Here is a 16,926-nt window from a genome sequence, read left to right as displayed (position 1 = left end):
ACTGCAACAAGATCTAGGAAAATTGGGTCGATGTTCTGAGAATCGCAGTTGAAGCTTAACAGTGACAAATGCACATGGGTAGTATGAGTTTATACTACTACATACAAGTTACTCTGAAGTAACTTATCAACTGTGTGGTAGGGAAGAATGAAAGAGATTTCGGTATAACTGAGCAGTCAGACATTAAATTCGCTGAGCATATGATGCCATGACAGCTAATAAAGTTTTGTTAATGATATACAGAAACGTTGCTAGCAGGGATACGCAGGTGATTATCTTTTTGCATAAAGCAATGACTTGGCTGCATCTTGAGTATTGTAGATCTGCCGGAACGCAGATCTACATTTGTCCGCCTCTAGATATGCAGTCAAGGGAACAGAAGCGTGCTCTTACTTTGAAAGGCTTCGATTCTACAAATTACAGCTTTCGGAGACTATGCACCTGCGGAGTGATCTGATTGAGGCCTCGAATAGATTGAGAAAACTGAATGTGAATGGCATTCTTCCTCTTACTGATATTAAACAGATGAGGGTCATAAATATAAGTTGAGGAAGGATGGTTACAGAATAAATGTGCGGAAGTTTGCGTTCAGCCGGCAGGTGGTTGATCGTTGAACAGGCTTCCGTCTGCTGTTGTGGAAGTGGATGGTTTGAATAAATTCAAGGAATAACTAGACAATTTCTTTGAGGATGTGGATGAGGAAGCGTGTGGTGTAATTATTATTATTTATTTATTTATTTATTTTTTTTGCTGATGCTATATAAGCTTGCTTTCTTGCGTCATTTGCTACTACCAGTACTACACTGGTGTGAAAAACTTAAGGACCAACGCTATTTCTAAAGTTCGGTATCGCCCATAGCATCGTCTCACGTGCGTGGTCTGCCTTCAGAACGATAGGTACAGCTGTTCGAAGGACCAGTGGTGGTCCACGAAAAACAACGCCCAATGATAACCGCTATATACTCCTACAGGCAAAGAGGGGCCGACACCAGACAGCGGAATCCATTGCAAACCACCTGCACAGGACGCAGAATATCGCGGTTTACTGTGGCCAGGCGACTCCACAAAGGTACACTGTTTGCCCGACGGCCAGTACGCTGTGTCCCTTTAACACGTGCCCATCGGAGACACCGTTTACAGTGGTGCATCGAACACAAGGACTGGACAGCAGCGCAATGGGGTAAGGCACTCTTTACTGATGAGAGTAGATTCAGTCTCAGCAGCGATTCTGGACTTCAGGTAATCTGGCGAGGGGTTGGCACACGGTATCACCCGCAAACATCACTGAAAGGGATCGATATGTCGGTCGAGGTGTTCTCGTCTGGGGAGGCGCTATTTTGGATGAACGTATACAACTCCAGATACTGGAAGGCGGTACTGTAACCGGTGCACGCTACTGTACTGAGGTAATCTTTCCCCATGTGCGTCTGTTCCGAGGTGCCATTGGCCCCGAGTTCGTGTTTATGGGTGATAACGCCACATCCCATCGGCATATCAACACTGCAGCTGTTGATATGCTTTTGGAAAGCGAGGACATTGTTAGTATGGATTGGCCTGCCCGTTCCATAGATCTAAATTCCATCGAACACATATGGTACACTCTGGGGAGACCCCTAGCAGTACGTCCACACCCACCAGAAAATCTTCACCAGCTGAAGATGGCGCTGACAGAGGACTGGACGATGTTACCGCAGGAACTTATCAACAACCTTGTTTTAAGTAAGGACAGGCGGTGCAAAGCCTGCATCGACATTAGGAGTGACCATATCTCCTACTGAGGACCACCTCTTCCCTTTGTTCCATCTTTGGCAGTGATTCATCTGTATCATGGCAGCCAGTGCTAAGTTGCCATTTTTAAATAAAGTCCCTCTGTACCGTTTTGTTTCCGTTGTTGTGTCGGTGTTTACTTCATTTCTATACCTCACGAGGTTCCTTTGGTATGCTTTTCCCCATATCCAGGCCACTCCTATGAGAAGCTACAGGTGAAAACCTGACTGGTCCTTAAGTTTTTCACACTAGTGTACTACTATAAGGCCTCCGTAGCCGAGTGGGCAGGAGCGGGAGTGCAGTAGCACACGCTCTTTGAGTAGACCGGCGTTCAAGCCCCTGACTGCTGAATACGGTCGATCTGCCAACCCGCACTGGACCAGCGTGGCAGATTATGGTCCATTTCCCTCAGCATGAATTGTTGAGGAGGCTTCCATCCTGCAGTGGGTTGATAATGGCTGCACTTTACTTTTTTTTTACTACTATAAATGAAGTTCTGAAGATTTATTTGGTTCTATTTTCTTTGTGATATCCTTTGATAACTACCTTGTGTGTGGCTAATTATCTTGTGCGGAGGTTTGCTGAATATGGCCACCTCTAGGTATACATCTATTTCGTACATGCATTACGAGTAAACATTTCATGCACAGAAGAGGCCAATCTTCTGAAAGTCGTAATGGTTTCAGAAGATTTAAGGAAATCTCAGCGAAGTGATTTCAGATAACTATCAAGGAATTTTCAGATACAGAGACCAGAGGCTATTCGTATCTCCAAGGCGTTTTCCATTGCTAACAGATAAACAGCTAGCTCATAGGCAACAGATATTCATGTCTTTCCATCCCTACTTCGGAACCACTGCCCTGAATTGAGTCAGACAAATACACTTTTTAGACTGAATGATGGAGTTATGCGGTCTGTCAGTTTCTTTTATCATTTCTTATCCATTCTTTTTGGAATCTTTCCGAGAGTGTAAGTTGTGTAATGTATTTTCTTAGTGTCTGTCATGTTGTGTTGCTTTCAGAGATTATCGATATTAAACTTTGGCATTAAATCCTTCTGCTACAGATACATAAAATCAAGTTTGATTTGATTTATTAAAAAAAAAACGCATCACAGATTCGCCCTTTATTATAATAATGCTATAAATTTTCAAAATTAAAATAAATATTGAAACAAAAAATCTGATACAGAATTCGTAATATAAAATTTATATAAATTCCTGCATTGAGATTCCTCAGAACTAATACGAACATACAAAGAATATGCCAATTTTGTTTCATTGGCAAAAACTGAAATTTTATTTGTGGTTGTCTGCGAACAGTTTTGTTCCACTTTTCGATAAGCTCTTTTGTATTCAATTACACGTTTCGTAACTTAAAAGAAAAGAAGCCAGCCGCTTTCTTTTTTTTTTATCTAAAGTCCGTTATTGCCTTACAAAACTTGCGTCCATCAAGAAGGATTGTCTGCGCTTATAAGAGTTTTTTTTTAAAAAAAAGACAAATAGGACTCGTTCAGGACCAACATCGAAAAATAAATGAGACTGTCTAGCATAGTTCCCTGTGTTCTGATTGGTCCATGAAATAAAGAAGTATGGAGGAGAGATAGATAAAACATCTCGGATGAAAGCAAAAGCCTGAAACATTAAACCCGCATCTTACTTTTTATCTATTCTGTTTGACTAACTAAAAGCATTATTGATGAACAATAAGGGCGATTAGAATTTTCAGACCATTTCTTTTTAGGTTCTTTTTAATGATTTTTTATGAAAAATCCCGACACGAAAGGTATTTAGGAGCCATAGTACTTGGGTTGAAGTGAGGTATGGGTTGAAGGCTGGGAAGACAGAAGATGCTTGTTCACATTAGACTTAAATCCGTGTCAATTGTAACTTTCGGAAAATACATGTGAAGGAAAGTTGTTTCAAAAGTAGAAGGGATAAACGAGGAAGAAAAGCTCTTCTTGAACTCTTCTTAATGATTCTTTCCGATCTACTGTAATTATTCTTCTTTCAGAATACCAGTTACAAAATATTCAAGTAATGGGATTCGTCGAAAGAACACTTCTTTAAGTCTTGATTTGAGCGCATCCTATAGCATACTGCATAAATATAATAGCCATGCAATCATTTTTATTTATTTTATTTAAATCAGCTCGAGGTATGACACCTCACTTCATAAGCCCTTAGAATTTCAAGGAAATTGTGAGACATGGACACAAGAGTTACATTATTCCAGCCATAAACTGGTATTGTAGATCTGTTGAATCAAATGAATGTTTTGTCTTTTCTATATATTCCTGTTATAAATTAAAAAAATAATAATAAAATAATAATAAAATAATAATAAAATACACTCCCGCTTTCTTTCTGTCAATTACATTTGCTGACTTGTTACATTTACAAAAGATTAAAAATAAATGAATAACGAATCACACCTGGAAACATGTACTATTCTACCAAAAGTCATGGACACCTGGTAATTATGTAAAAAAACATGTATTTTATAAACCGAAGTTAATAGCGTGCGTGTGTTAGCTCAGCTTTGACAACTCTGGCTGCTTCAATTTGCCACATGAGATTTTTCTACTAATTTCTAGTATAAAGTTGGAAATGCGCTCCACTCCTTTAAAGCATTCGTGAGCTTCTGCAGTAACGAAGTGGGTCGGACCATCTCTGTGTAGCAAAACGGCCTTGCCCTAATTCTGCTTTCCATGGGTTGCGTTCTGTTACTGGCAGTGTTCCGATGTTATTCCTTTCAGACCACAGGTTAAAATTTTTTTGTTTTCTAAGAGGGATCGTTATCGTGTTGAAATGTATAAGGACCGCTTCCATAAAGTTATCACAATTTATAAATGCATAACTTTCCAGAACATCAGTAAAGGGCGCAGCATTCGTGTTTCGAAGCGCTGCGACTGGCGAACTCTCTCCATGCCACGAGAAACTCAAACCTTAACATCACACCCTGGATGCAGCGGACAATTAACAGGAACATACACACTCTCGCACAAATGCTCACAGGCAGAGTGGATGCTCCAGTCCTGGATAATATTCTAGTCAAACCGCGTGCCACTGCTAGACGTTGCGGGGAAGTAAATAATCCACTGCGTCCAGTCCTGAACAATCTTAGTAGCCTGCAAAGATTCTTCCCATCAAATGCAGCGAGAATATTTAACTCACTACAGATAGATGCCGAAAAACTGTGTGAGGATGCAACATACCGGAAAGAGATCTTCCAGGATTCGTATAGACTTACCAAAATATGAACCGGCTGCAAAGTACCAAAGAATTTAGAGTAAAAGAGAAACTTTCTGCTTTCAGAACAATAATAATTTGTTGACTGTAAAAATATACCTTCTGTAACAGTTATGTAAATATGTAATTTATAGATGGAATTATTAGTGAATTGTAAATATATCAGTTGTATAATGTATGTACAGAATCATCAATGTGTAAATACTGTATATATTAAACATAAAATGTGTATATAATATTTCGGGACGAGACTACGTGTTCAGTATATGTAACCCACTGCACGTAGTATCTCGTACCCTGATATGTACTTAGCACCCTCCTGGCACTTTGCCGTCCCGGGGTGGTTTCCTTATGGAAATAAACGGATAATAATAATAAAAAACGTCCCCAAACCATGACACCTGCTCTTCCTAACTTCACAGTTGGGACAGCATACACATGTAATACGCGTTCTCTAGGCCTCTACACCTCAACACACCCGTTAGACTGGAAGAACGTATAGTCTGATCTGTCGCTCCATAGGGTCGATTTCCATTGATTCCTATCCAAGTTCCTTGTGCCTTGCACCATGCCACTGGTTGGTATGCCTATGTTTTTATCAATGAAAACTTCCGGATTGCAGCTCTTCCGTCAAAATTCACAGCATGCTGCTCTCTACATGTCAGGGAACAACTTACAGGTTTATCTGTAGCTGTTCCAAACTCTTAGTTCTAATGGCAGAATAAGGTAATCATCTCAAGGCTCCAATTAGTCAGTATTTTATGCCTATATGGTCGTTTCGTGGGGCATATTGTCACCTCTTGGACTCTCATTCCTTCAGCACGTTGCCAGTTCTCACTTTCGAAATGTTTATTTCCTAGGTAATAGCACGTGTCGACATTTTCAGTATATAACAGTAACTATAATTCTACTCTGAAACTCTTAGCTCTTTTCGGGTGATCATCGTACTGCTCACAATTTTTAAATGAATTCCGAGCTAATTGCTGATTTCCTTTATCGGCCAAATTATTTGCATATATCGCATTTACAACAGTTTCTTCAATCAAATGAGTAGCTTATTGTTTTTGATAGGAAAGTATTTCCGATTGCGAAATTTTGTGAACATCTGGTTTGAACTATAGTATTTAAAATGTTTATTCCATTATTAAACTTCCATGTTTCGCTTGCAGCTAGTACAGAGTTAATTACTGGTGCAATCTTTCCAGATATTCAGTCAGCAGTGTACAAATTGCAGCGCTTTAATTGCTACTTAGAAATTAGTAGTAGAAAATTATGCAAGAAATCAAGCTTATAATAGCAACAGCCAAAACAAAACTTCCCACATCACCTGTCTGTCCCCGCTAATAGTTTGTCCAGTTCTTCCTTCAATTTATTGAAACAACCTACTTCCACCAGAACAGAAGTTTTTTTCCAAACATCAACGAACCGCTAGTTGAAGGCAAACTTCTACACGTCCATGCTGAAACCATCCTTCATCAATTTGAATTTATTCCACTCATGTGTGTAGTCCGAGCAAGAGAAAGAACGCCATCAGTATCAAGCTTACTCAGTCCATTCAAAGCCTTACATATCTCAATCAGATTATCTAACAAATATGTAATCTCCCGACGTTGCAGTTTTCAGAAATGAAGCCTTTTTTCGGTAAGAGTATTCATTTGTTCCCTTCACTATCTTCGTTGCCCTTCTCTGCATCCTGTATAGTAGACCTGTATCCTTCCTAAAATGAGGCTTCTAAACCTGTATACAGCACTCAGGATGCAGCCTAACCAGGGCCTTGTACACAAGCATAATTAACTTCTTATCCATGTTAGCAAATTTCCTGTATATCATTGACAAAACTCCATGAGCTGTCCTGGCAGCCTGCCTGCAGTGCTCAGAGAACTTCATATCTGGCTGCACAATTACCCCCCAGGTCTTTATCATTTTCCACTAAGCTGAATATAGTACCACACATTTGTATGTTAATCTAAGATTAATGCTACTCATGTGCAGTACTTTGCATTTGTTAATGTTAAATTTCAACAGAAATGGGCTGAGCCATTTTTCAGCCCATCTGTCTAATATTTCTAGATCTGGTTGTAGTGGCTTACTTTCATTATGCTACCATTAACCACCCTGCCAACCTTTGTATCATCCGCAAACTTAGACATTAAGCTTGATATACCTTCATCAATATCATTAATAAATATTGAAAACAATCGGCTCAGCAATAAACCCTGGGGGGACCTACTAATAACATTAGTAGTCCGCCTTCGTGAAGAGCAGTGCAAATTTAACAGTGACAAAAGTGAAATTCCAAAAAAAACCATTCTTAGTTGTAATACATCAGCCCTACATTTTTCAGTGGAAAAGCTGATAGTAGTGGTGTGTTAGAGATCATATGATTGGCGAGTACGAGAAGAATATTTATTTGCGACTTGAATTGGCAAGTAAGCGTGCATGTCATGTAGAATTGGAAACTACTTGCGGGCTACATTTTTCGAATAAGCTTGACGACTGGTTTACGTATCAGCATATCTGTCACTCTACTATCATGACATCCAAGGAAGTCCAACATCTTTGTCCGATTTTCTTAAAATGTTAAACTGCTAGAATAGACACTACTCCTATTTCCGATCATCCACATCCTATCTCATCCTCCACAAATTCATTATATGAATTTGTAATGGATTTCAACGGAAATAAATGAAAAAGTGGATTTCGCCTTCATTATTTCTATTTTAATATGCAAGCAGCCTTCGACATTATCAATATACCAACTCTGCTTCATATCTACGAAATATTCGCACTGATTCAAGGCAGCGCTTTGCGGTTTCTCACATCTCTTCTTACAAACAGTATTTCACCTTCAAAATAATAAAGGCGTCTATTCCTAGAGAATTTTCTACTGGGGTTTCCGAAGGTAGAGCCCTTTCAAGATTGCTGTTTACAGCCTGATACCATTTACTGTTAATAAACAATCTTTTTATGTTGAAGGAATTATAATTGATCATGACTTCAATCAAAATTTCTAGTGACTTCTACCATTTATAACAAGCAATCAGCAAAAATATTTTGCACCTTGAAAATATGCAAAATTTTGCAAAAACAGTGACAATCGTTTTGCAAAATTATACACGACTACCTTGAAATTGATAATGCAAGTAATAAACGAAGAATATTCCTTAACTTTTGAACACCAGTGCAGTTGTCGGAAGTTATCAACGAGCCCTTTAAGGAATCACGTGCAGGCAAAATTGTCTTAAGCAAATTAAGCATGTCATAACTTACATAATCGAACAGACTGTTATTTTACTTATAATAATATTACATGAACACAGACTTAATACCTGAGGTGAGTGAGTCGTTGGAAAAATATTTCTTTAGAAGTCGCACAAAACTCAACTACAATTACACCGCCTGTCACAAGCCAAGTTGTTTCGTATGCTCGCATGAACCATCGTTATAGCGATGGTTAAGATCAAACCTTGTCTGTCGTCAATAGAAGATATGATTCTCTCTCTCTCTCTCTCTCTCTCTCTGTGTGTGTGTGTGTTAGCCGTTTAATTATGCAGTGCAGCTCCGATGCAAAGAATAGCAAAAGCCTTTGACTAATATTCCTTTGGTCTCGGACAAAAGCCGACGTTTCGAATTTTATTTAAACCAAGCTTTGATTTAATCTTTTATGGATTATTCTGTACTTTGATCATTCTCTTCAGTGTTTGAGTTACAATAATATATTTATTAGAAGAAGATGCTTCATCTATTTTATTCTCTGGGAACCTTGCCAAATCCTTTGTTCTTACTAAATGAAATATCGTCTCTTTTAGATTGATACAAGTAATCAATTTTTCCAGTTCTTCCTTGAATTTATCTAAGCTATCAACTTCCACAACAACAGATGGAAGTTTGTTCCAGCAATCAACTACACGCTGGCTAAAGGCAAATTCCCAACATCTATTCGACAACGGTCTGTCCTAGATTTGAATTTATGCCCCCCTCAGGTTCGTAATTATAATTTAATTCTAATTTAATAATTAGAATAATAATTAGAAAAATTATTATAATTTAATTATAATTCTTCCTCTTCTTCAGATTATAACCTGAAGAAACCCCTTCACCATTCAAGATCTTATACGCCTCAAACAGATCACCTCGCAGGTGCCTAGTCTCTAGACGCTGCAATTTGCAGAACTTAAGCCTTTTCTGGTAAGAGAAAGGCTTAAAGGCTCCCCTCACCAATCTTGCCCTTTTCTGTACTCGTTCTAGCAACTCTATCCTTAATGTCATATATAATAATAAAATAAATTTCTTTAATAAATTAACTGGTATACATTTTTGATTCCCTGCACAGATAACCAGAGGAATCTTAAAACGTTCATAATACAAGTGACCAATCACAAAAATACAAAGTTCAGCTACAAAGTAACCATTAAAGACAAAATATCTGAACAGGGAATCAATCTTGATAAAAAAAATAAGACTAGAAATTAAGCAATAAAATGACATTGGCATACTAGGATCGGCACTTGCACACCTGTCCTTTACATACAGTAAAAAAGCCCAAGATGTCATCTCGATATGACTTGTCAATCGACCATAGGTCCAAGTTGATGTTCAGCGAGTTGAGTGTCCAAAGTCACATTTGGGAAGTGTATTGAAACTCTGGGACCTTGAGCACAAAGATGGGATATGCGAAGGCGCCTTCCTGGCAAACGCCAACCAACCGTGTTCCATATGTTCATATGATCATGCTTAGATGAACACAGATGAAGGAATGCCTTTATTTTCGGCACATGGGCTCTGTGGACTTCGGGCGTGTATTGCAAGTTGGAGCATAGTACAGATTTGGATGTCGTGTTGATCTGGTGAGACCACCTGTTGGCCCACTCCAGCACCCAGAATTCTAGATCTCATAGTTTCTTGAGGCTGGTTGGGAGGTGCGACAGACTAAATTTCCACGGCATAGGAAAGCACGCTAGAGAAGTACGTTTCGAGGTATTTCCTGATTATTTGCATAAATCTATTTTCATTCCCCAGAAGGCTCGCAAGGCTTTGGAATGCTGGGCTTTGATTTGTTGTTTAAAAGTGAGATTTGCGTCCAGGATTACCTCTAGGAACTTGACACTGTCTGTGGGAGTCAGAACCTTTCCTGCTAATTCCGGAAGTAAGGTCGTCATGCGACTTGGAAAAAAGATGATAGCTTGACTTCTGGGGATTAAGTGAAAGACCAAAAAATTTGGCATATTGGCAGAAAGTATATACTGTATATGACATTGCCGATACATATTCCGAACGGGAATACACATCGGTATTAAGCTCTCACTCTAATCCAGGACTTAAAGTGGAGGCGTTTTTCAACCCATAGTCCTGAATTAGTGTCAGAGCTTGATCAAGAAATTTGACTAGTCTTTGAACGAGTTCGGTTGTTTTGAGTAAGCACCCAGATCCCTAAGGCATTGGGAAGACCTTTTTAGAAGTTCCTGTAGGCAGTGACGGAAAATACTCAGATTCGATCCGACTAAGAGAATTAAATTCAGACCTCTCAAACGGGCGTAGGTGCTGTTTGACATCAAAGCCTCCACAATACTTCCTTTTAACAGTTGAACTGAATAATTAATGTAAATTCTGAAATTATTTTATTAATTAATCGAGAAAATAGATCTGCACAGTAAGTATTGTTCTGTTTTCCGATAAAATAACAAAACAGTACTAAAATACCAATGTTTTATTTTCAGAGTACGAGTGTTGAGTGAGACTTCCTTTACCTCAATGTGGCAATCACTGAAGCAATCGTCATTGTACCTGAAGGAGGTCATGGCAGTGCTATTGGTCATAACAACTACCCTTCAGCTCTGTCCTGTTTCGGGAAAATCAAATGACGTCAAAAGCAAATGGCAGGTAAGGAGGAAATTCGTTATTAATTCATCGACATTAATTAGTACTTTGCATTATGATAACCCTATATTATCTAGTAAAATAGTTAATACAGGGGTGTTCAACCTTTTTTGCTGAGATCCAAAAGACAAATATTGAAGGTTGCGGCAAGAGATTGCTGGCTGCAAGTCCTTACCACTAATTTTGCATTTTTCGAAATAAAATTTAATTATCGTTTACACGTTCGTATTTGCAGTTTTTTTTTAAATTTAATAATTAAATACGAAAATCACCAATTATGACATAATACTAATAATATTCCTGTTATGTAGTTATAATAATAATGCTATATTCTGAGGAAGATATATAAAACATGAGAAAGCAACATAGAATAATCAAATATTAAAAATTGATATTTTCAAAAGTTAATGTGAAATGTATATTTTGTGACAAGCTAGTTTTAAACTTGGAAGACGCATGTGCCCCATTTTAGGAAGATTGTAGAGCTGCTGGAACGAGTACAGAGAAGGGCAACAAGATTGGTGAATGGAACAAAAGTTTGCTGTTACCAAGAAAGGCTTAAGTTCTGCAAATTGCAGCAGAACTTAAGCCTTTACGAATTCAATTAGATCAGAGAAGTGATCTTATTGAGGTGTATAAGGCCTTGAATGGTTTGAGCAAGCACAGTGCTGATGGGACTCTTCCTCTTGCTCAGATTACGCACTTGAGAAGCCATGAATTCAAATTGAGGTAAGACAGTTGTAGAATAGATGTGCGGAAATTAGCTTTTAGCTAGCTGGTGGTTGACTGCTGGAACAAACTTCCATCTGTCGTTGTGGAGATCGAAAACTTATCTAGTTTGTCTAGTTCTGCCTTGAACTTAAATAAGTTCAAGGCAGAACTAGACAAACATTTGGAGTGAATGGATGGGTGAAATGTGAAGGTTTTTTTTTGGCTGACGCTATATAAGCTTGTTTCCTTGCATCATATGCCTCTACTAAATGCTAATAACGCATGAAAGTTGCCAACATGGCCGCGAGTCACACAAGTGAAAGCGTTGGCCGAGGGTTGGACACCCCAATAGTAATAGAAACACGCTGACTAATTGGTGGTTCTCTTATCTCTATATAAAACCCATCTGACACTTAAGCGTAAACACTTAAATTCCTAAAGTAAGAGTGAATATTGATTTACGCTAAGAGTAAGATGTAAAACCTGCGCATCCTGTATTTCGTTGGTGTTAACAGGTAGGTTTTATTATCTTCTGAATTTGTCCAAATATCTGTTTTGTCAATTTTAGTATTAGATAACGAAATTTGAGGAATTCATTCGAATTTACAAGATATGAGTTAATAAAACCGGTAGTTTATTTTATTTGTGGCATCAGTTGAAATTAGAATGTTACTAAGCAGTCCCGGGAGTAACTTCAACGAACAAAATCGCACATTAAAACGATCAATCGTGTAAAGTGGCCAGTGAGCCATCGTCGTAAACGCTGTTTGCCGACAGCCGAACAATTTTTTTCGTAAAATTCTCCAAGTTGTAAAAATTCACTGCCATTGTGCAAAACCTTTAGTTTGACGGGGTAATTTACTTACTCCTGGCAAAATAATTGCATTTACTGTCTCGGGCACAAATGTCTGCTGTCGGTTGTTTTCCCTTCCTCCATGGAGTATAATACTATTCATTTTAAAGACGCTTTGTGTACCAATCTGAAATCCGCACGTGGAGCAGAGTGGAGTCTGGTTTAAAGTGAAACCGAGCATAATCAGATTTTAAGGGGGAAAAAATATAACATTTAACGAGGTTTAAAAAGTTCACAAGAAATACATGCTAAAGTAGAATCTCTCAGCATTTCATAGCGAATTTTTTTTTTCTACATTTGAAGAAAACATTCAAATCACGAAAACATTGTCATTTAATTGTTCAAGTTTCTTATGCCTTTTTCAGAATTAAACAAAACTTACTTGATTTGGATTATCAACATTTATAAGTTTGGACTCAAAAGGATTTTAAACCCCTATTATTCGAGGATGGCTCGGGGCAATTGTAGGTAATGATTTTTGAAAGTGAAAGTTTTAGAAATGGAAATCCAAATTGCATTCCACTTTCCAGGAGTATCCACTCCTGCGTTTCTTTTCTTTTTTTTTTTTTTTTTTTTTTGCTTCTTGATGTTTGTCGTAAATATTCTTTTAGTCTAAGTCAAAAAGTTTAAGAATTTCCTCGAAATTCGGAGAAACAAGTCATCTCCTAATTACTTTCAAATACGTGACTATACGGGATATAAAGAAAATAACTGTTGCTTGTTTAGCAATTGTTCAGTTACCAAACCCTAGCTGTGATTACTGCTAGTAGTAATCATTCAGCCTAAGAAATAAGCACAGATGATGAATGCCTGTAGTAGACCCCGCTTTGAAGTTATTTCTAGACAGTTGTGTGTGGCAGGCCTACGCAAAACAAAGAAAATGCCCGCACGTAATATAAACTCGACAGCTAACGACTGAGTCGAAGGTCCAAGAGTTTCAAGTTCATATCTAGAAAACAGCGTGTGATGAAAGTTCTTTCAACAACTCGAACAAAAGCAAAAAAATTTTCACTCAAACAATACAAATATTTTCTCGAGGGTTATTTTGCTTCTGTATTACAGTATACTGTTCTTATTGTAGACACAGTGGCCTAGAGCTATACAAATTACTCATTTACTTCTTTTGAATAAAGCGAATTGACTCATTGTGCATGGCACTGCAAATAAACAAAACGAGAGAACAAATTAACGAGAGAACACACTCAATTCACGAGCGTAATACACTTGGGTAGTTAAACTAATGTTCTGGGTGATCCTAGTGTGACATTTATTTATGAGTCTTTTTTTTCATTCCGTGGCTGAGTTAGTCGGTTTCAGGCGTGGACAGTGAGGTTTTCCCCTCCAGAAACTAGGGTTCTTCGTCTAGCAGAAGAAGAAAATCGACTAGCGAACACGTGCAATTTATGGACAATGAAATTGTTTTTGGGTTGCCTTAATGACAATTTTAACCCTAGCATTATTAGACTCTACTTTATTTATTTACTCTATCAGTTTCACCCTATACGGCAGTATGTGCTAGTGGAGTACATCCCTAATATTCATCTCCTGCGTAGGTGCGATTAATATTCATATAAAAATCATTTGTCCATTAGGGAAAAAAAAACTGACCCTATCTTGTGAATCTCACTCGAAGTTTTCGTTAAACTTCACTTTATTCCTTTGTAGCACTGTAGTGGCTACGCCGAAACTTTTGAAAATTCCCATATTCGAATCTGTTTCTGAGTTTAAGAATTTCTAATGATCATTGCACTCTGAGTTGAGTTCAGATGGTCTCAGAGGAAGATTCGCATCCTTCGTAAGGCACACTTAGAAATATTTAGTTGTAAGCGTATTTTGCGAGAGAGTATTGAAGGAGCTTTACATAATTTAAAACAGATGGAGATGATCAAGTTTATATCATGGTAAAATCGAAATATCACGACATTAAATTTACTAAAACAGCTTGGAAGTTCAATTGTGCCGATTAAAATGAGTCTCAAAAAGGTAAACGGCTCAGATGGTTTTAATCTACATAAACGAACTTAGCAGATCATTTATGTATTGAAAAATAAAATAAACATAGAAAATACAACATGGCGAGATATCAGAATTAAAGTGAGGATAATCTATTTAGATCAGACTCGATGTTGTCCATAAGCTTCCGTTAACTGTGTTATTTAAATTGTTTGAAAGAGATACTTCTTTCGTTCTGAAGCCTTGCAACCCATGAGGTTTGATTTGGTTTTCAAAAAGCTTCAGGATTTTTAATATCATCGTTGTATAAGCTCTTATTTCATGGAGGCCATGTTCTTAACAGAAAGTAGAGAAATTGTGAGATACTATATTCGTTATTAATCCTGCATTCCACTTCTAATAAGGGATATTTTTCTGAACTTAGATTGGTAATTGTGCGCCTTTGCAGATGTTGTACTCAACTTTGTCAATCTCACGTGAACATTCTAAAACATTTAGAGGATTTATCTAGGATGTTTTTTGTTCATTATGATTTATCTTCAAAAAAAAAACAAGTTCAACAAAATTGGCAAAGAGTAATAATTCATGATTTATAACAAAAAATGGTCAAAAAAAAGCAACGAATTTTATGCGAAAAACAGTATTTCGTTTCTGCGCACCAGTCACATTGCCCATTCATTCCTCCAACCAGGGCATGGCAACACAGAGTATTCAGTGCTTCCACTACAATATATGGATAGTCCATGTGACACACACACACATCCTATATATATATATATTTATTTATTTATTTATTTAACGAATATCCATTCACTGACAGGCGAACTATTACCTGCTGACTGACGGATAAAGAAACAATAAGATTTCAAAGATTGTTCTGATTTTAATGAAATTTGGTATGGGTCGACAAATCTATAAAAGGAGCAAACATAAAATTCCATGACAATCCATTCACTGGGAATCGAGTTGCTACACGTGGACGGATGGACATGGTGAAGATAGGCGCATCATAAATGATAACGCGCCTAAAAATAGGGATACTATGAGAAATAAATAATTTGAGAAAAGCAAAATTTTATTTATTTGCCGCCATTTGTTTAATAACTGCGGTAATTCTGCTGGTTAAAATGTTAATTCATTGTAATATTAATTAATAAATGTAATTATATTAATTCAAATCTATTTTTTAAATATTATAATAATTAATGAATATCAATAAACAAATAAAGAATGTTAACTGATCTTATAATTAATAAATTAAGCAAGCTTAACATTTTAATTAATATTATAATATAATTAATTTGTTTAATGAAATGATTACTTAATAATAATTTTATGAAATAAATTTAATGAATTTCATTTATTTAAATATTAAATTATAATTTAATAAAAAGTAATGAAAGGCAGAGGCATAATTCTATTTCTGTAAAGCTGTTGAAACTAATTATACGCCCCGGTCTTTGGCTGTGTTGGGGTGAATTCTGCACAGAAAACTGTGCAATCAGCGGTTAGAAATAATTCTTAACTCTAATTTTATGCGATTGATACCTGCACACACATGGTCATAAAGAATTTATAAATGTTACATAATTTCAATAAAGTCTACGATAGTCAGAGGTAAATTGGATTAATTCTGGAGAACAATCTGCCGACTGTATTAAATATCGAGAAAGCACTGAAGTCTGGTGTCTGTAGGTTGGAAATTAAAGCGTTGAATATGAAAAGCAAAATCATAGACGGGTAACTTTTAAAGTAGCAAACACTACTAACGTTTTTGTCTTTTGTGTAGGGATCGATGGTTTTAAGCGTGCATCAGAACTGGGATTGTTTCCTTTCGCTTTTTAAGTTGATATTGCGAAAGAAGTGGAAAAAGAACGGATAGACACTAAAAAATACGTTTTGGAAGATTTTAAAAAATTTCATGTGCTTTCAGAAAGGGCGAAAAGAAACCTCTATTATTCTTTCCATCTTTGGCAAAAAAAAGTCTGCTTCGAAGGGTCGAAAGGAAAGAGAAAAAGAAGGAATAATTGTATTGTATTATTACAATGCTTGAAGTACAAGAAAATTCGTTTCGTTTGTCTTTGGTATACTGTATTTGATAAACCTGGGTGTTTTTAAAAAAATAAGTATGATCATTTGCATAATAAGTATGATCAAAAATTAAGAATTTCTAGCTGATAAAAATGAGAATGACAACAGTTAATCGGAAATCGATTGGTTATATTGCTATGGTAGTACAGACTACGCTGAAAAATTATATATGAAGTACCCATCGGGTCTCTTCCTCACCACCCAAATCAGTTTTTGCATTTATTATTTTTCATATATATACGTCTGAATATCATCCCCATTCATATGTGCTATAAATTTGGTTTCGATCATGCCATAAACACGTAAGTTTTAAACAAGTGGCGCTTAAATTCTGAGTGGCAACCATCTTGTTTTAAGATATCTGATCGAAATTATAACATTTTCCCTAAGAGTACCGTTCTACATCATGTCTGCATTGCTAGTT

The 16,926-nt window shown here is 36.9% G+C and overlaps 1 protein-coding gene across 2 annotated transcripts in view; it reads left to right on the top strand.

Annotated features, from left to right (window-relative positions):
- Positions 1–16,926, top strand: part of LOC150089627 (U-scoloptoxin(11)-Sa2a-like) — a 169,915-nt gene that overhangs the window by 111,092 nt on the left and 41,897 nt on the right. For both annotated transcript variants that reach the window (XM_090368694.1, XM_090368695.1), the window contains exon 2: positions 10,735–10,897. In XM_090368694.1, coding sequence (XP_090224820.1) covers positions 10,735–10,897 — 163 coding nt within the window. The remainder of the gene's footprint in view (positions 1–10,734; positions 10,898–16,926) is intronic.

This window comes from Mastigoproctus giganteus, chromosome 2 (genome assembly GCF_048544385.1).
Source record: "Mastigoproctus giganteus isolate SK-2022 chromosome 2, ASM4854438v1, whole genome shotgun sequence".
Classification (NCBI taxonomy): Eukaryota; Metazoa; Arthropoda; class Arachnida; order Uropygi; family Thelyphonidae; genus Mastigoproctus; species Mastigoproctus giganteus.
Note: the sequence above shows the minus strand (reverse complement) of the source record. Positions and strands in the feature narration are given on the sequence as shown.